At 37.3% G+C, this 21,528-nt stretch overlaps 1 protein-coding gene across 8 annotated transcripts in view; it reads right to left on the bottom strand.

Annotated features, from left to right (window-relative positions):
* Window positions 1–21,528, bottom strand: part of WAPL (WAPL cohesin release factor) — a 156,487-nt gene that overhangs the window by 18,447 nt on the left and 116,512 nt on the right. For 7 of the 8 annotated variants that reach the window (XM_082765221.1, XM_082765226.1, XM_082765225.1 and 4 more), the window contains 4 exons: window positions 10,229–10,324; window positions 7,277–7,429; window positions 6,890–7,026; window positions 4,814–4,925 (listed from right to left, as the gene is read on the bottom strand). In XM_082765221.1, the coding sequence (XP_082621347.1) occupies window positions 4,814–4,925; window positions 6,890–7,026; window positions 7,277–7,429; window positions 10,229–10,324 (498 nt within the window). The remainder of the gene's footprint in view (window positions 1–4,813; window positions 4,926–6,889; window positions 7,027–7,276; window positions 7,430–10,228; window positions 10,325–21,528) is intronic. The other variant, XM_082765228.1, reaches the window with a different exon arrangement.

The raw sequence follows: 21,528 nt of genomic DNA, 5'->3' as shown, positions 1-21,528 counted from the left end.
TATATGAGTTAAGCTGGTGACAGAGAACACCAAAAAGATAGAGATCATAAAGACAGCATTCACACGTGAAAGGAAAAAATGCCCAGTGACATACATTCCGATTCTGCCAAGCAGGTCTGTCTGTCAGTAGTTGATCCAAACCTTCCCCTGCCCACACACGTTCAATTTCCAGTAGAATTCTGCTCTTTCAAAGTAGCCAAAGCACTAATCAAACCAGCCCTCCTCCCCATCAGTTCTTAACAAGCTAATCCTATTAGTTTGACCACCTCTACCTTATGGAGAGTTGACAGAAATGGTATATAGGAACCTCTTACTGGCTAAAGAATACTTAAACTTTCTTCAAGTTCAAGAAATAATTAAAAATCATCTTCTTGAATACCCAGAAAAGCAAAGGCAGAAGACGGCTGTCAGAAAGAGATAAACCACAGTAGCAGTGAAGAGGTCAGACCTTGGCTACCTGTCCCTAGTGCCAGCAAGTACACATCTCTTAGTGCAAGCGATATCTATGCAAGTGATAGAGGTCCAAGTGATAATAAAGAATAAAAAAATCAAGTTATGCTAGGCACAACACTGTCAGAACCCTTTCTAGACATCCAGAGGAAATAAATAAAAAAAAAAGCTGTGCATGTGTGTTTTACTACAAATAATTGTTAATTATTGAGTTCAACCCTGAAAGAACAGTCAACGTGTTTTTTTTTTTTTTTTTTTTTTGGCATATAGGGTAATTTCAAAGCTTTTCCAGAAAAGTTTTATTCTGTGATGTGAATTTAATTTAAGTCTGGGATGTGAATGTTGCACAGCTCAACAGGAAGGAGCAGAATTTCTGGGTCACAACAGATTAACATTTTGTTAAGGGTTCAGCTAACCATCAAAGCAATCATTTGCTGCTTCTGTTTATTTTAGAAGTGATAATCATACCTGGTCATACCAAGCAGTACCAGCATTTCCAAAGCAGGATTAGGCAGCTGACAGTCTATCAAAAGGTATGTTAAAATTCCCTTCTGAGTCAAGGAAACCCTTAAGGGCAGAGGTGAATAAAACGCATTTGGAATACTGAAGGAAGCAATTTTCCAAATCTACATCTCCTTTCATGAGTACAACCTCAAGACAGAGTTGTTCAGAAAAAAAAAATGAAAAAAAATATCCACCTTAGCTATGAATGTCACTATTCCAGATTTGTCAGCTGGATCATTTAAGGCAGGAAGCAGTCTTTGCAGCTTGCCTAGACAGTGAAAAGAAATTACAGGAAAACGCATGTCCTGTCTTTCTCAAATAAACCTTGCAATTTTATCATTTACATTCAATAAAGTGTTTCTAGTTTAAACTGTAAAAAATTGCAGATTACTGGGAAGTGACTGTACTCCGTTCCTTCAGACTAGCAGTTCTTAGAACAGGATCTAGGAAAAACACATTCCATATAAAACAAAGGTAACATAGCACTCCTCGCTGTTATTCATCAAATGGGAGAACTGCTCTAGTAACATCGATGAAAAGCTATCTTCCAGTGACCAGCATTATCCAGGTGACCTTCCTGGTGGAAAAATGCTCAAGCCTTCAAAACACTTTCTGAAATACAAACTACACAGCAGTCAAGAGGGAAACCGTAGAATTTATAATCTGGACTACCAATTCTTATGCATTTCAAGAAGCCAGAGACTGCTCTTCGGTCGCTACACAGAATACTAACTCACAGACACTGAAGTCTGGTAATAGCCATCAGACTCATTTCATAAGCCCCTGCACCAAGCCCTTGACTTCACCCAGGCTTGCTTCCTTTCCAACTGACTTCCTATTATGCAGCGAGTAATGGCTTTCCCTCACATAAGCACCTGTCATCACTTCCCTTCAGACCTTCCAACCCAGATTTTAAAATGCTTAGGTCAGAAAGGAACCAAGGTGAGGACTAAGACATTATACCAAAATTTTCAGGCTGCAGGAGCACTGCCAGCCAGCAAAAGGGAGCGGAGTTAAGTACTTTTAAGAAGAACGAGATTCCTGCAACAAGGAAAACCTGTAAGCAACCAGGCCAGTAAGCTTCCAAATGCTCAAGAGCAACTGGAAAATAATGTTGCAAAATAAGCAAGGACTTCAAATATTAACAGTGCTTATACCATAGGATGAGCCTGCTTCAACTACATGCCACCAATAAGGTTTGCTAAAGCTCATTTTTCTTACTCCTTATAAACAAGTTAGTTTAATCTTAAAAAAGAGCAACTCTTAAATAGAATACATTTTGCTCTGGTCTTTTGTAAATGTTAAAAACAATTAACCACATAGCTTTCAGACAAACTCATACTCTATCATACATCGAATTTGATGTTGAAAAGGCAGAAATCTGTACAACTAATTTTTGACCCTCAAAAATCAAAACCACAAAAAAACACCCATACAGACTGGAGTAGTGAACTTGCTCCATCTCATCTCTCCCATTTTATTCCTGAAGACACTTAAAATACATCCTGCTTCCTAACAAGTGTTGTGGTGGGGAGAAAAGAGTAAAATAAATAGTATTTGCTCTGGACAGAAACTTTATGGCATACTTAACTATGGAGTTGCAAACCATACTTGTACAGTATTCGGGAAGACATCCTAGTTGAACATTTACTCCAGAAACTGCAGGCCAGTCATACCCACGCTCATCCTTGCCTTCCCCTGCTCACTCTATTTATACTCCAACTTGCAGGAACAGATGGTTATTTTCTAGGGTTCAGCACTACATTTAATGTGCTCTGTTTTATTTATTTATTTATTTTTACTTCCTCACATGCTGAAGACATTACAAAACCACATTTCTGTGCTTAACTAATGACAACTGTAATGAAAATATAGATTTTAGTTTAAAAATTAATAACAATACTCCAAAGCCTTTAGCGTACAGCTGAAGAGACAAAGTCAGCTTAAAAGACCAATCTACAAGAAATTTACATGCTGCAAGCACTTTTCATGGAAATATTCTGGGGGCACATCTCTATAATGTAACTGGTTATCTTGTTGTTTGTTTGTTTGTTTGTTTGTTTTTCTGCTGAGTGAACTACAGCTCTACAACCACTATTTTATATGTTTATGGAAATAAGCAAGTCTTCTGTTTTCTCAGTCTATTCACTGTACAGCATTACTGAATGCAGGATACACTTGTATTTGTTTCCATTAGCACTATCATTGTGACAGTTATCTCCCATCTCCAAAACACGTGACAGAAAATAGCAACAAAACAGCTGTACATTTCTTTTTTTCCCCCCAGTCTATTCATCTTAAATGGATTTGAGACATGCAAGTCGAGCCTAGTGTGAATTATTGTTCTAGAGTTGCCTTGCACTAATACTCAGAAATTTCTATCCATCTTAAAAAGTTTAGTGAAACAACCTCAAAACAACAAGACAGTGAGGTTATACAGATAAGGTCACTGTTGAAACATATGACGTCAGTAGTTAAAGCACGTATTTTAGTATTTATTAGTAGTTTGATAAACCAGCGATTTTATAACACCGTAACATACACCAAGAAATATATATTAAAACATTAACTTCCATTTTTTCTTGACAGAAGGAAGCATTTCAACAGATACAATGAAAATAGTGAATATAATCAATGCTTTTTGCTACTGCAGACTAATAATAGCATGCAATTTGCTTTTGAACTGTATGAGCAAGTTCTTTTGAAAAATGAAGGAATAATGGTAACTGTTAAACGACAGCCTAAAATACACTGAGAAAGCTTGTATGTTTTCCAAGTGACTATAGCTGTCCTCTGCAGATCTCTTACAACTCAGTGGTGGTATCTGTCCTGAATAGCATGACTATACTTTATTTATGCTAGTATCACTCAGCACTGTTTTGATAGCTCACAAAATAATGAACACATTGAACTTGGTTCGTGTTTCACAGTTAGCCATTGCTAATTTGTGAGGAATAGGGGAAGAAAGCTTTTATTCTAAAATTAGTGAGTTAGAACTTGATAGCTTTTTCCCCCCAGTCACTGTAAGATGCCAAATGCAATCTTTTGAATGTTTATTTCTGTGGGTACAAATTTTTCTTGAGCTATTTAAAAATAATAATAAACCTGACTGGATACACATAACTATCACCTCATTCGAGTAACATTTCCTATGTTCAGCTTTTGTAACAATACTTCAAGGGGTACCCCATAGATGCACAGTTTTCAACCGGTGGGAAAAAAAAAAAAAAAAAAGAAAGACATGTCACCCACAAGAACCATTTTCTATTACAGCTGAATTAAGCTTGTAAAACTGTTAAGAAGAAAAGGACAAAATGCTTTGGGTTTTCAAGTCTCAGGTCCTATCAGCATAAAAACTGAAAATTTACCTTTCTGAAATTTATCACAGAACACTGCACACATTCAAGACATCCCACAAATGCAATTACTGCACTGCTCAAGGAAACAAGCCCCAAACATGCAAGAAACCCCACAAAAGCCAGAGAAAAAGAAACAATTCACATTCAAGCAAGTCTGAAGATAAGCACTTAGAGCCATATTTAAATATAAAGAAGATTCCTTTTAAATTTCAAGTATTTTTATTTGAAAGAAAAACGTAGTTTTCCTTCAAATCTATTTTGAAGAAAAAATAAAATGATAAAGCTATTTCTAAAAAGCTTTCTTAAAAAACTGTCCAAGCCTAGAAACATGTAAACAGTGGAAGGGGAATTTGTCATTGGGATACAAATAACTTATTTCTTGTTTCTCTTCAGGTTTCTCAAATGACACTATTGATTCCAGATACACACTGCACTAGATGTTTGACCTTGGAGTAGACAGGTACGGCAAAACTATAATAAAATACACAATCTATCCATACCTGGTGATGTTGGGAATCATCCAGTGTTTTGAAAACCATGGCTACCATCCCATGTGCTCTCAGATGCATTCGGAAGCTGGGCATGGCGCACTTTGTCGCCAAGCTGATTACACTAGAAAAAAAATAATTCTGAATTAGAACAACTAATATCACCATATTTACAAAAACTGTAGCTAAACAAGTCTAAAAAATTACACAACTGACTGTATACCAAGCTTTGTCAGGACGTTTCTTCTAAAACTTGTATAAGCCACCTTTGTAATTGGTAAAGAGACCAGCATTTTATTCAGAAGTTGCTTACCAAACTTTGGCCAAGAACAGGATTTGAAAGCATTCCCTGAACTTGCTTCTTTCAAACAAAACTTGAAATAATTTGGAATAGTTATATTAAAAATGCAATATTAATGGATCAAACATGAAACCAATTTAGAGGCACAGGAGACCTCTGTACAGATTGAGACATGATTAGAAATTATGAACATGAGCTTCCATCACAATCTATTAGTGATCTATTTAATTGACTGATTAGTCGTGCTCATGTCTGACACTACCTTCGCAAGTAAAATACTTAATATTTCTGCATTTATAGTTGATGAAAACACCACCGATGAGGAAAAATCTGAAGTTAATGCAGTGGTCTTATCAATTACAACAGTTCTATTTTTCAAAAAAGACGTTTCTCCCCTATCTTTGTTAGAATTTTGTCTTCTTGTTCCCAGCACAGCCCAACACATGGACAATTAGCAATACATTGCTTTTAAAATGTAAAGTAACGTGGGAGTTATACTGGAATCAAGTCGTCCATGACTACCAAGGAAACAATATGAGATTCATATAGAATAGTGTTTTAAAAACAACTAGGCCTTTTTGTCGCCCATCACAGCAGCACCAGTTAGATCTCATCTACCAGCTTCTGATTCTTTTACATCAATTGCTATTGTTACACATGGATTTCATTTACAAATATGACTTCCTTTCCATTTGTTAACTGAAATAAAAAATATTGTAGCGTTTATGTAAATTACACCAATAATAAAATTTTGGCAAGTCAGAAGTTGGTTTAAGGTCTTAGGAAGCTTGCCATATGAGGAAGTATAATGTGAAAAATATTCGTGACTTGTCATGACATTATTAATTTATTTTCAGAACGTAAATGCAAATAGGGTAACAGATTTCTTGAGTTTATACTAAAGCAACATAACTATTTTTTTGAGGAATGCAAAGAATAAGTTGTTTTTATAATAACTCTCCTGAAATCATTAAGCTTTTTCTTATCCACAGCCAAATCACTAAGCATCCTCAACACCCGTGTCTTAGGTTTCAAGTTTTTCCTTTCTCTAGCATTTTATCTGTGGTAAACAGAGAGGCAATTCACAAGTGTCAGAACAGAAGATAATAAATTATGTGGGTACAGAACATCACTAATTAATTTTATGTCCGGAGAATGGAACCCAATATTAAAAATGAATAAACTTTTTCTAAGCCCAACTGTAACATTTTTTACACCAATTTCATGGTAATGTGCAACTGGAACATTAAAAGTGCAGTGAGTACTCCAGACAACTTAGGAAAGCTACCAACTAATACTGAGGTATTACTCAGTGGTTCCAGTGGATGATAGCTATGTTACTTCTCAACAAAGAATGAAGACAACACAGTTGGAGACTTTAGCATATCACCACAGATTAGTTCTAGATTACAGTCAGCACACTTTATAATCTTACAGATTTTATTTTAGAACTGAGGTTTTCTTTAAACACAGTATGCAACTCAAAAATCACACTGAACAAAGTTTTTTTTGTTTGCTTGTTTTTTTTTTTTTTAATTTAGAGTAAGGCAAACAGGTTTTGCATCTTACTGTGCAGTTTTCTATTTCATCTTTTCATCTCCTTCGTACTAATGATTAATCACAGCCTGTCATCTTCAAGATTATTTTCAAATGTTACACTTCACAGTGGAAGTGCTGGGAAACTAACTACCAAATGACATTTATAAGTTTGTCCAGTTCTTTAATGGATATTTAATTCATTTTTTTATTTAAAAATACGTTCAGTGTTTTATAATAAGATATCTTACCTAAGGCAACGTGTGTTTAGGGGCTGATTGCTCTTCAATCCACTTAGCAAGTACTCAATATCATCTGTGAACTCTTGATTTTCACCAAATTCCACTACATCATTGAAGTGCTTTACATGCTGAACAACAGTGTATAACTGGAAGAGACAAATATTTTGACCTAGGTAAGTTGCTCTTGGGATTGATTATAACCTTAACAAGTACAGTTTTAAATCTATTCAGTTTCAAGGGCAAGGAAACATTAAGAAGTCAAGGAAGGCCATTCAACTGTTTAGATAAAAAAATATCATCTTTAATAGAAAAGCCAAATTTCATTTTGACACTGTTCCTTCAGTACTTAGAATTACCAAAAATTCTTTATCTTAAAAATTTGTTAAGAATACTTACTTCTTTGTCTTCTTTCCTACATTTCAATGCAGTTACTATCTCTTGATAGGGCTGAGTAGGTATTGTCACAGTTTTAATCACTTTGGGAGGTGGTGCAGGAGCCTTAAAAACTCCATCATCTTTATGAATTGCCTCCTTTGAAGATAGCCTTACCTATTAATAAGAAAGTGCTAAAATGGGCAGATGTTTTGAGCATGTAAACATACACTAAATACATCAGGAAACAGTACAGGTGTGCAATTGTCAAACTCACATTTTGGGACTATTTAGTCCTTGCCTTACGCTGCCAAGATTTGCGTAAGCTGTGTGATAATGTACCTACTCTTAAAAAAATTAACAGTGTCAGAAAGTACATGCATTTTTAAGTACAAAAACCAGTTCTAAGTAGTCAGAAATACTCCAGTGAATTCTGAAACTGAAAAAAAAGGATCCTTTACAGTGGTTCTTTAAGGGTAAGCGAAGCAACAAATCTAACTGTTGCAAAACAATTATTTGTTGATAGTTACAGGTATCTTACCCCCTCAAACTGGAGCTTCCAGGATTGAATTGGTGGCTATACTGAACCGCCATTAAGCCCAATGGTCTGCATACGATCACAGCACTGAGGAATCATTGTCTCAACAAATCTTGAGCTGAAAAACTATGACTACTGCTCTCATTTTTAACTACTGGAGGCTACCACACAGTTGTACTCTGGGTATAGCTATCAGAAACTAACGTCACCAACCTGACACTCCAAAGTGTATTTTGTCTGCAGGTAGAAGACTCCCAACATCATTTTTGTAGTATCATAATTCTCATACAAGTAAGGAAAGCATGGTGAAAGCCTCAAATAGGTGTTTTCCATACATTGGCCTTGTACATACATGCATTACTAGTTTTTTTTTTTTGTTTTTGTTTTTTTTTTTTTTTTTGTTTTTTTTTAGAAAAAACATACTACAGCAAAACCTGTTTAGAACACGCAACAGGTAGGAAAGAACTGAACACAGGCACAGAATACACAGCAACTGTTACACACTCCAGGGGATATAAGAGATGAAAACCTTATTGCTGTACACTGTACATTAGCAGTCAAAATTAAGATAGAAGCCAAAACAACCTGGTATATTAACAAAGTATTCATTCAACACTGCCTCTATCAGCGTGCAGCACTTCAGTATTTGCTCTGGCGGCAAAAAGATAATAAACCACCCTGAAAAGCTGGCTTAGAGCACTGAATGAAGGACTCTGGTCTTAGTTTATGAAAGCAGTAGATCCACTGAAGGGTAATGATCTCACCCAAGTCTTGGTTAAAGGCTTCCCCTTCAAAACAAATTCTAAGGGAGTTTGGAGAGGCCATAAGGAAGAATATTTGGCACATACAGTTTGCATGTTATAGTTTCTCACCCTAAATTGAAAACAAATTTATCCGTATCTTTATAGCTAACAAGTATGCACAGAAATTGAAGAGGCAGGATGATCGGTGCAGTAATTCCTGCTGAACATTTGGAACAAGGCTCATTCCTCATTACTCTCAAGTCTTGATCAGGCACACAGAAATCGATGTTAAAAGAATGTGACTGAAGTAACTTCAGGTATACTTCATCCCATCGGGAACACCCACAAACAGGTTCCCTAAGTAGTTTGTTCAGTCAAACCTCTGCCATATTACTTAATTAATATACTGATGGTTCCAAATTGGAAGTTTGACAAAAGATAAAATGTCTTGTTTGAATACGGATGATCCAGACATTCTACTAATCTGAAGAGGATATATTCAAAGACTGTCTGAGAAGACTTGGACAAAATCTGCCTTAAAGTTGTCTATCAGAGTAGTTCATAAAAGTCAGTATCAATACAAAGGTTCAGTGAGCAATTAAAGCTTCAGTTCAAATGCACACACTTCAAATTGAGCAGGGAGTTTAGTTTGTTTGTTTGTTTTTAAAAGGAAAAAGCCAGGGCTGAAAATTCTGCTCTTCTCAAAAACTACTGCTAATAGTTACTTCAATATGAATCATCTGTGTTTTCCAGGCAGTGCAGTTAACATTGAAGAAAGGCTGTTCTGAATAAAGTGAGGACAGCAAAAACAAACAAACAAACAACAACAAAAAACACACACACACAAAACAAAGAGCTATCAGAACAAAGCGCACACAGGTAGAAATAAAAAAAAACAAAACCCAAACTGGTGACAACAAAAGCTGAAGACACATCAGTGCTAGAATAACTGCATTCTGATTTCTGTTCTCATGCAAGAAACACCACAAATTAAGTGACGTTTGCTGACAATATACAATGTCCTCCTAGCCTAACCTGTAACAGCTTTTACATGTACTTAAGTCCAAGACCCTGGATTCTCAGAGTATAAAAGCAATCCAAAAATCATTACCTTAAAGCTCTAAACAAACACTGTTTTTTGAAGATTTTTTTTTTAAGAATTGTTTTCATCTCTTCTTAACACCTTGTATGCATGTTTATATCTGATATGTTAATATCAGTCTTTCTATGTATATAAAGAACATTTCACCTCTCCTATACTGCTAAAGGCTCTAGTCAGATATTAACTAAACTTTACTCCACCATAAAGGTAAAATAAATAAAATCTCTCTACAGATTTTTTTCTTTTTGACCTACAAATTGCTGATTTTTTATGGGTATTAGCAAGTTAATTCTCACAGGAGACGAAATGGAGTCCATTGTTAGAAAGCTTAACTTCAGCAGGCTAGGGAACACAATTCTGAGTATTTTTTAGGTATCTACAACTTAAAATGATACAGAAAATACCATTGTAGCTTATTTCCACTACAATTTCCTTTTCTTTCAAATACCCAGTGGCTCACATCACAAAGTGGACTTCATTCTGAATCACTGTGACATTACCAACTATCAGTAACTTCCATTGGTTCCAAAGAATACCAGGGAATCTTAAATGGACACTTGCTAAACTTGAGAAAAAATAAACAGTCTACTTACTGGGACACTGGGAGTTTTCAAAACTGGTGGTACTGGCAGAGCCTCTGATTCCGGCTGGTTCCAGTGTCTAGCATTATATACAGCTTTTGTGGGAGACTACAAGATAAAAAATCAAAATGTTTTTATGCAGATTTCTTTGTAAGCACTATATACTTCAAAAATGGCTACACCAAGAAAAGAGACAAAGTAAAAAGTAAAATGAGCTTCATTCTTTCCTTTCTCTCATCTTAGTAACACAAGTTTTCATTCAAATTCTCAATATAGTACATATCAGACAATCTGAAAGGCTTTGAAGCATCTTATGGGTTTACAGACATGTGGACCTTTACAAATGGCAAAAAACAAATGGCTAAAATATTTCAGAGTTTTTTTCCCTTTTAAAATTTGTTCAAATACAAAAGGTCTGCAACATTCCTAAAGACAAAAACAGCTACTGAGAAAAAAAATTGACAGTAAACACCACATCAGTAGGAATTATGAATAGTTTGGAATCAACATGCAAAATCAACCTAGATCTTGATGCTTGGAAGAACTAAAAATACTGAAATAAAATGCCTTTATCCATATTGATAAATTAAGCTTATTTTTCCTGCCCAAAGATGTGTCAAGACAAATCAAAGATGTAGCAAAATTTACCGTCTTTCAATTTGGGGGAAATACAATTTAAGTCTTTGAGGAAGCTACGGCAGCATTGTAGTTCTAGCACATGAGTTTACCAATCTAATTACATAACATATTTCAGACTGATGCCATTATAATTTTCCACTATTTTCCAATACTGCGTAAATTATTTAATTACATAAACTTCTCACATGCTCCTATATAGTATTTTACATGTGGAAAAATATTTTTAGAAGTTGGGCGCTAAAAATAATTTTCTGTCAAAATGTGAGCCATGTGTAGCAAACCCAGCAGAATCATCTACTGATTCCACACTACTCTGTGAAGTGTAACAAAGCTTTAGCATTTCAAGAGCTGGTAAGCAGATTTTGTAACTCGGGAGTTTCTACATTACTGTTGATACCCTGTTGTGCTACATCCTTCCATTCTTTACAAGAGAAAGGCCTGACTATCAAAACCTGGAAGAACACTAACAGAACGAAAATCTCAGCTGAGTTTCTCAGAGCCCAAAAGATCTGTCAAGCCCTAAATCATTTTAGTCTCCAAGCAAGCAAAAAGCCTCTTTTCCTCCTACGCTGTGCTTTGTCCTGGTCCTAAGAAACTTACCTTAGTTGATTTTTGATTTTTATTTTTTAAAAGCAGAGCTCACGTACCAAACAGCAGCAATCATCCAATTGTTTTAGCAGTTTTATCTATTTTCCAAAGTAGCTCTTTTAAACCAGACACTTTCAGGTGACAGATATAAAAAGTCTTTCAGCAGCCACACATAGCCACAACAGTCACAGACATCCATAACAAAATAAAGTTTTTGTAACAGTTTCAAAGTTTGAACTTTCCCATGTAGCAGAAGCACTAATTGACACCATTTCCTGACAATTGCACCAGGCTCAAAGAGTTAAAGTGAGAAACTTAAAACAGTTCATGCTGCTACAGTTATGAACAAAACTGTACAAAAATCAGGAAAATGGTGCTGTATAGAAAATACGGGACTGTTGACACAGTGGTTAAGATGTGTTATCCCCCATGCATTTCTGATTAACAAGTTCTTGCCATGAACTTGAATAAGGGTTTGTGGTGAACAAATGAGAGAACTTCGTAATAAAAGATGCCTTCCTAAATCAAGAAAAATACAATGCTTCAGAAATGTCTGTAATGACAATGAACCACTGGATGATTTCTACACATTCACTTTATTATTTAATCTGTGGAAGAGCTGTGAAGAGTATCGCAGTGCATGCTTTATATTGTGGCAGAGAGGGTGCAAATTTCTGGGCACCTTATCCTGATCAAGCTGCCACAGGGCTGGTTCAGGCTGGATATCAGGAAGATGTTTTTCACCCAAAGGGCAGTCCCGCACTGGAATGGGCTCCCCAGGGACACAGTCACAGCACCAAGCCTGTCAGAATTTAAGAAGCGTTTGGACTGTGCTCTCAGTCCCATGGTCTGAATTCTGATTTTTGGGTAGACCTGCATGGAGCCAGGAGTTGGACTCGAAGATCCTTGTGGGTCCCTTCCAACTCGGGATATTCTCTGATTCCATGATGTAAGGGGTAATTCAAAGAAATAACACACTGTGAAATAACCAGCAAGGAAGTACAAAGTATATTTAGTGCCAGGTTCAGCTTAGTGTGACTGCTGGTGAAAAGATCATGCAGAATTCTTATTAACTTTGCAGGGAAGCTTAACTACTGCAATTCTGACAACAGCGTACTGCGTTACAGCTGCCAAGGTCCTGTTAGCACAGGATGCTCCTTATTACTCGTCTCAAATCTCAGATACAACCTCAAATGGTATTCTAGCCCTGCTTAAAGGATACAAACACAGCAGTATTACTCAGTTTGCTGTCTGGTATGGATGTGGCAGGGAGATGCCGCACACGCGTGAGGCTGGGCAGAAGTGCCTCCTGGACTCGTGCCCACGACGGACTGAGGCAGGCTCCATTGCTGCTGCACGACTCTTGATTTTATGAAGCTCGGGGAAGAGCTCGGGGTATGTGCTCACCTGGTGCAACAGGTTTTTGCTAGCACCACACCTGCCTGCGCTTCTGGTTTCCTCAGGCCCTGAGCACTGTGACAAACCCAGCACGGCCCTCGCAGGCGCAGGAGCAGCACAGCCACACGAGGCCCAGCACAAGAGGATCTCCATCACCTCACCTCAGGAGGCTCACCTCACCACAGGCACTTGGGCAGCAGGTGGGTTGGCCCTCGCCCACTGCCAGTCCGAAGTGTTGGCAGCCTTGGGGTTGAAATGAGCTTTACTCACATGATTTTCTTTAACCCCTTTCTCAGATGAAAAGCTGGGATATTCCAGAGTGTTTTGTGACATGTAATTTTGCAGCTTGCTTTGGTACTAGCAACACGATATACAGGAAATACGAATTTTATGTGAGAAATCAAGTAATGCCAGCAATAAACATCTGCTTCAAGAAAAGATGGTCTACATTTAAAAGTTACCTTTTAACAGAGCCCAAACTGTAACTGAAAATGGTAATTACTTAAAAATCAAAACTCAATGGAAGATGAGTTTTTGGCTCCTCTCCCTAGTCCTACCTTGCCCTTCTAAATCCAAGTGATTTCACCTGTGATCCCAGGACTCCCCAGTCAGCTACATCCTGGCTCACAGTAACAGCTCAGCCACCACAAACACTTGCAAAAAACAAAACAAAACAAAAACACAAACATATTGTTTCCAAAGAAATATTTTCTACAACAGAATTTTCTAGAAATATTTTCTAATCAATTATGCAGATGTCTTGGAGCCTCTCACACAGATGTGGGCATAAACATATCCCTCCTTTGCAACCACTTCTTAGAGCAACCTTCACATTTTCCCTTTTGACACACACAGATAAATTTTCAAAACAATTGCAAAGAAACAGCATCGATACCGACCAATCAGTAAGCACTGCGTCGGCTTGCTTTAGATTACTGTAGCCAGGGAAAGTAACACAGAAAAGATCAAATGAAGGCTGGTGAACAGTTTTCAGATGCTTGATCACACACACAATAAAATAGCTGCTCAAATGCTTGTGATAACAAGCTTCTCTGAAGATGCAACATCGGTATGTAAGGAGAAGTAACTTTATAAACTGTCTCTCTTAAAGACAAGACAACCTTGCAATTATTCAAATAATGCAGGCTTGTCTTCCAGAATTCCTCCTCTCAAGATTAACTTCGAAGAGATGCAAGTGGATGTACATCACTCCTTTGAATTCTGTGTTCGTAAGGCAAATAAGCTCTGCAATATTAATCAGCTGTAAGAGCTTCTGCTGATTAGCTGAGTTTCCCTTTTCATATGTAGAGCACTGACTGCTGTTTACACACAAATAGATATCTGAAAGAGCGCAAATATTCCTGTGATGGTGTAAAGAGTATTATACCATGGGACTCTGCATGTGGCTCTGAGGGGTGAGCTGGGATGAAAAATTGTAACTAATGCCGGGGATTTTTACAAAACGAATGGGGTTGTCAATTTTATAAATATCATCTCCAAAGAGCATAAACTGTGGTTCATGCTTAACCTCTCATCCCTGAAAGCTTCAAAGCCGAAATTTTAAGAGTTGGCATTCTTCACATATTGATGAGGCACTGCCTGCCATTCACGGATGTAAGAATAGCAGAAAATAGGAGGCAGGGACATGAGTCATTCTGAAAATACTAGCAAAACAAGAAAGACAGCAGCTATTTGCAGGCAAGAATGTTTCCAAGGTAGAAGACAGTGGGAAAAAACACGCATTTTTAATAGATATCCTGATAAATGCATTATTTACATTTGAAGGGCATTTAAGACAACCACATACCAGATGCTTGTCAAAACTACAAGAAAAAACTCCAAATAAATACAAGTATTTTATTATTTATCACTAAGGATTCATAGTCATTAAGAGCAATGCTCTCTCCTGAATGTCTTGCTTTGAGGAAGAAAAAAATATAACAAATATGTTATGCAAGAAAACTATTCATAAGGGACTGTTTCTTTTGAAAAAGGGAAGGAATGAACATCCATTCAGAGCAAAGAAAAACAAATTACACTTCAAAATAGGAAGATGGGATATCAGTTCAGCACAGCCTCAACCATGTGTCTGTAAGACAGAAAAGTTAATCTAGACTTCAGATAAGACAGCAGGTTCAAACAGTAGTTAAAAACAAGAAGTAAAACAGAACCCAGCCATTTGTTCAGTCCTTAATGTGAATCGCATCTCCATTATTTGGATCAGAGCAGCAGATTAGTGCCAATAAATCACCTCTGGGTCCCACAGACCGCTTAATCATGAGCTGCTATACCATTCAGAACAACAAACAAAATTAGGTTTGCTTTAACACTATCTACAGAAACATCTATACAGCTAGAATCGGTATCTAAGCTCTTTTGTTCGCGGGGACAGAACAGCTGTTGTTTTTCAACACATGAATGCAAAATTCCCAAGTTACTGGGAATAGCTCTGTGGACACCTCTTATTAAAGACCAGTGTCACGAGAGTCCCTTCATTTTCAATCACTCTTGCAAAACATACATTTATCTTCAGATTGTCTCATATAAAATCTGTTTTGAGCCGGGCTGTAAAAATATTTTCAACATCTAGACACAGTGTTCCCTTACAGGATTCCAAAGCACTGATATGACAGACTACAATACTGCCATATCCAATTCTTCTACTTGTGCTACATTATTGAAAATCACTTTTAATGTTTACATAAAAAAAACTGCACTACAATGGGAAAAAGCTCCTTTATTGTTATTAAATATTGATCTCCTTTAATATTTTAAATACTGATGTTTTAATAATAACAATGTCCTTTAATGTTTTCCTCAACATATCTCTATAAAAAACAAACATGTCCATTAGTTACTTCGGTATTATGTGCTAATTATATTTGGAAAGGTGATCTGATGATTCTGAAGTGAAGCAAATTCTGAACGTTTTTACTTACTTTGAGTGGAGTAACACTTAAAACAGATCCCACTAATTTGAACGGCTCTGGAGACTTGCTTGACACACAGATTGCTTCACAATCACTGATAACAGTTTTCTAGAGAAACAGTCTATGTGATCCATACGTATGCCTTTGAACTGAACACAGAACAGTGACCACTGGGACTGTGGGCACTTTGTGGTTCTGTAGAGGCTGAAAGAAATGGAAGAAAAAAGATCCCAAGGAACAAGTGCAAGAGCCAGACAGTCTACTACAGGCTATCCAAAGTGTTTCTTCCCTTTTCTCCATCTTCTCTGTATCCCTCCTCTTTGTTAATCACTACTCTCCCTACATACATGCTGTACACAAACGTGTGGGCACATGGCTGAACAGCTACAAGCTGGTCATCAGACAAGGTTTCAGAGTACCGGCAGCGGAAATAAATGGCACTGAAGCTTTCTTTGCATCAGCTTTCTGAAGAACTGCAAGATGTTTTCTCTTCCTCATAGCTGAAAAGGAAGCCTACGGGACACAACGAGATGGGTCAAACATCAAAGCAGAACATGATAATTAACTATTAAAAACAGGGTAACTTGATCAACATGAGACACATCCTTTAACAGAATGAAATAAGGGTCTGTATGCTGCTTACACCCAGTGTCATCAATGCTGGTCAGCTCAGAAGAAGCAGCCATATGGTTACTGTTACCAACGTGTCCTGAAACCTACGTTAATTCTAATTAAAAGGGACAGGGTACAACAGGTTAGACATCACCTCAAATCAAGAGAAGAGAAAAGCTACCAGCCAGCAAGTATCCGTACTGCCATATTTACTGACAAACACATCCTTGCATACACTGTTAGTTCTGCCCACTTTATTGCTACATACAGACAGACAGACATGATGTTGGGCCCTCAGCACAAAGTGTTTCACACTCAAGATTTGCTCGTGTCGTGTTGCACTGTTACCTAACGTAAATAAAGGCCCAAGAGAGCTGAGGGAACCAGCCACGCTCATACAGCGTATAGGAGCTGCGAGAACAATTTTGCATATTCATCCACATACCAGTTAAGCTCCCATTGGCAAACGGAACTGCTATGATGTGTTGCTCTCTTAGTGTTTTTGGCATTTTAGAACTCTATAGGACTGAGGCCTTGTGTAGCAAAGTATTTAATTTATCCTACAGTTATCCTGTAATGCCTGATTTACTAAAACACAGTTAATTACAGCTGGGGGAAAGGGGGGAGGGTGGGACACACACAATGTAAAGATGCAAGAGACAATCTGGTTTCAAAATAAATGATCTGTGGTTCTTGACTAAGAAGAGTTAGTAACAGTAGGAGCTGGAAGGATAAAATACAGCTTCTACTCAAGCTGATATTCCTGAAAAGTGGAAAGTACACACAAGGGGAAAAGGATTCCCATACCTACTACTCCCACATTTCCTCCTCATCCCTGTATGAGGACTTGGCCTATTACCTTCACGCTGCACTTGGCACCCCCAAGAGCCAAAGCCATGCCTCAGCTGGTAACCCCTTCCTTGATGCCACACGGGAGAAATGGGACTGCTGAGCAGAAGTCTTGCTCTACTTATAGTAATAATATAAGAAAAAATGTTAATAATAAGCAGTAGGAAGTCAGTATGAAACACATACGCTTAGCACAGAACCTGTTTTTTCAAAGGTTTACTGAAATAACCATATCAATATAAAACTGGTTTTAATTAATTGTTTTAGAAGCACTTTTTTTGTCTTTTACTTTACTAAATTCATTTTTGTTTCAGCAATATAGAAGTTGCTTGAAGTACACAAACTGTTTATCATTGGTTAGCATCAGTCATTCATTATTGCAACTAATAGTTTTTGGACAAAACACAAACCCCACAAAAACAGTTGAGGCTCAGGACTGGGCAGACCATCTTCCAGAAGCATCAGCCAATAAATGAAAGGAATTTACTGCAGAAGCAGCAACATGCTGTCACAGGTTGTCAGATCCGACCACTGCTGTTTGTCAAACTGCTGATGAAACAGACTGCTGGCTTAACACGGCTCTGATCGAAGCCAGGCGTTCTACAGAATATTTTGATTGTCAAAATTCAGCTCAACTCCTCAACATAGTCAAAGTAGCAAATATCAACTAATAATCTTTCCTGTTACAAAAATGTTATTTTGACATTCTAAATTAGGATGCAGAAAAACAGTTCTATGTGTTTAGCATCAGCTATTTAAAAATCACCCAAAAGTGCCCTGCTATATCTCTTCATCCTTCTGGTGGGATACTTTTTCCTAATGGTTACGCAAATTAAGCATAAGCAGTTGTTTTTAGTATTAGTTCTGAGCAGTCTACTCTGACCGTATAGTTAAATTTATGGAAAGGGTTACGACTGATGTAGCACAACTGTAGAATTACATTTCCACTGCTGTTTTTCCAAAGACTATTCACTTACATTAAGCTATGGAAAAATAATTAACCAAAACCAGCTGAGGTTGTAGCACTTAATCTTCACATATATTAAATATCAAATCTAAAAGAGATCTTTAAAACATTCGGTTTGAATTGGGGAAATGCAGATTCATTTGCAAGCAAGCAAAAATAAATGTTTCTTGCAGGATATCTTCAATAAACATCTACCGTAAAGTATCACACGAGCTCAGTGGAAAACTACAGCTCACCACAGAGTTTCTTTGCCCTCCCACACACACGTCATTGCCTTGTGAGCCATAAGATTAATTAGTCAAACCCAGAGACATGCATGGTTTCTTACTTATTCAATTTCAAAATTCTTACAAAGATCAGGCAGAAGCATTTCATGTTGGACTGCAAGTAAACCTAGACACAGCATTTCTTTCAAGCTAATATTTATGGCTTCTAGTCAGCATGAAGCACCAGGGGAAAAAGCTCACATCCGCCTGTAAAATATCTCATGGTTATACGCTGAAACTTGCATTAACACAACTCCTATCAGGAACAACAGGATCACATATAAGTTTTATTTTCAAGGACTGACAATTTCTCACAGTGCCTAAAATTTGTAACAGAAATACGGAAGAACTCAATAAAAACCTAATCAGAAAAAAATTGCTCATAGCACAAGAATGATGCGATCAAATAACAAGCTACCTGCTATTTGCAAATCACACTGAAGTCATGCAAGGAAAAAAATATTTTTTCGCTGGCTCAGCACTAAGATAGCCAATTTACCTGGAAATTTGTGCTCTTCAAACAGCAGAGATTTGACACACCCTTCCAATTGATTGATCCAAAAAACATGCTTTGATAATTCATACAAGTTTCTGTATCCTGCTGCAGCAAAACACAGCACTTACTCCTAAAATTCAAATAAAACATGAAGCATGTCTAGAGGGTTATGACTAAACCAGGTCTATCTTGGCCACAGAGTTCAGAAGCAGTCTTTGGGCTAAGCCACGTCTGAATTCAGCAGTGATTTCATTCATGTATTCAACATTACTGTCAAGCCTGAATCTATTAATGCCACTTGATCAAAGTAATGCATGTAATCCTCCTAACGCCAGCTGTGTTTAGTGAGCATTTCTCAGTTGCAATGTTGACTTAACCAGGTTAAGACGACTTAATTCTTCTTCCTTGGTTCCCTTAACTGAGCAGATACAATTGTCCACAGTCTCCTTGTGAACCAGACTATGATTTGTGTTAAATGCTTCCTTTTACTGGGTTATTTTCTAAACACACATCAGTTCCTCACGTAAGTTCAATGTGTACCTTACGGTCAGTTCAGTACCTTATGAAACTGCAGGAAGAAGGGGAAAAGAGTGAGCAGGTATGGCAAAAGCACAGCCAAGTCAGCTTCATCAAATACTCCCGTCAAGTTTCTTTTTTTTTTTTTCTTCCCTCCTTTTTCAGCCAAAACATTCCTAGAATTTTCTTTTAGTTTTTAATGCACCACAAGATCAACTTTTCCTAGCTAACGCATTCTATGCTAGGAATAATTTAAGCAATATGCTATATATTAAAATCAATGGAACAGCTTTGCAAGGGGAACTTCATGGTCCAGCACTTGAGTGAGTGGCACAAATGAAACACTGTGAGAGTGTCAGTGGTGAAGAGGTTTTTCCATACCTTTTCCCACACAATCCAACGACTGTGTAACAAGAAACACATAGCTGTTTTTTCTTCATCCCACTCACTGTGTACATCAGGCAGATGTATTTTACAGTCACAAAACAGATTTTCTAGGGGCAAAATCTCAGCACAAGTTTAGAAAACTTCCTTCTTAAAGTAAGTTTATCAGAAAAAGAGAAGGAGATACTTAAGGCAGTTTAAATTTGTTTTTAAACATCCAGTTGCCATTTCAAGAGTAGTTAAGAGAAATGTACAAATTTTAACTGACATCACAAGTCCTTAATAAGTCACATTAATTTTTAATCTGAACACTTGCCCATGAATCCCTGATGCAGACCATGCACGTTGCAAGTACTCACTTCCTCATGTTTCCAATTGTAACAAGTAGAAATTTTGTTCTCTCAGGAAAGTGACAGTTCAGTACTTTTGTACTGAAGTGAATTCTGTCAATACTAGCACAGAAGCTTTATGAAATATACTCCAAAGTTTTACAGTATATTTTAAAATAGCGCAAAAAAAAAAAATCCACATCTAAGAAGTTAATTCCAAAAGGCTAATTTCCAAAGTTACCTTATTCTAGAGCACAGAACCACTGAAATCCTGACACAGCACTGACCTAGTACCTTGAAATTTCACACTACTTGTCCCCCAACAGAAGCTGTTCAGGTGCGTGTCTACTTGAAGGAGAGCTCTTGTTTTCTGTTATACTTGCTTTGTCCTACTTCATGTGACACAGTAAGTTCCCTTATGTCTTAGCAGCAATGGAGAGCACCAACAGGATTAGAGTCTTTCCCCTGGCCCCTTAAGCTGAAAGACTTCCGTATTTTTTAATTAAGGTAAGTAATTCTATTTACAATCTTATGCTAGAATATGGCAAAGGTAATCCATATTCACCTTGCCTAGACTGGCCTCCCATAGACCAGCACAATGTTACAGGGCATTCTGATCACACATTTAAGGTTTAACAGCAGAGGACAATCCCAAAACCCATTCAGAGGACCTAGTGGTCCTAAATGGCATGCTGGACAAGAGAAACACTGAGCTGATAATGTAGCCCTGGCACAGAATACCAGACATAGTCATCAACTTGTTAAGGATAATCAAAAGATTAAGTGTGAGGATAGACTACTTCTCTCTTCTCCATTTCTAAGGCTTTATTCCAGCTTCCTATTTAGTGGCATGGCATAAGACCCCTGAGAACTGTACTAAGTACTCCCACAGAACTGACTTTTTGTTATTTGCTGACTGCAGCCCAAATTTGTGGTGAGACAGGCAGGAAAAAAAAAAAAAAAAAAAAAAAATAAAAAAAGTCCCTATTTTCAAGTCTTTAGTCTTGACTAGATTTGGAGCACCACAACCAAAAAGCTCTTGCACGCTTGAGAATTAGTTTCATCTGTGGAAGGCAAACCAAGCCCTGCAGGACCAGTAGGTAAGCATACCACAGGCACACAGAGCTCCCTGACTTACTACCTGGACAGTGAGTTACTGAACAAGTTGAACTAAATTCGTAGACAGCTGCAAACAAACTTCTGTAGATGTTACTCATGCAGGCTTCACACCCATAATTTGCAAGTCATGTAATGCTAATATTTATATGCTGTAAGTACATAATTAAGTTGCTACAGTACATAATATCCCCCTTGTAACTCAGGCTCAGGATAAAGAGT

Source organism: Aythya marila, assembly GCF_965140915.1.
Source record: "Aythya marila genome assembly, chromosome: 7".
Classification (NCBI taxonomy): domain Eukaryota; kingdom Metazoa; phylum Chordata; class Aves; order Anseriformes; family Anatidae; genus Aythya; species Aythya marila.
The sequence above is the reverse complement of the archived record's forward strand: the minus strand, read 5'-3'. Positions and strand labels throughout refer to the sequence as shown.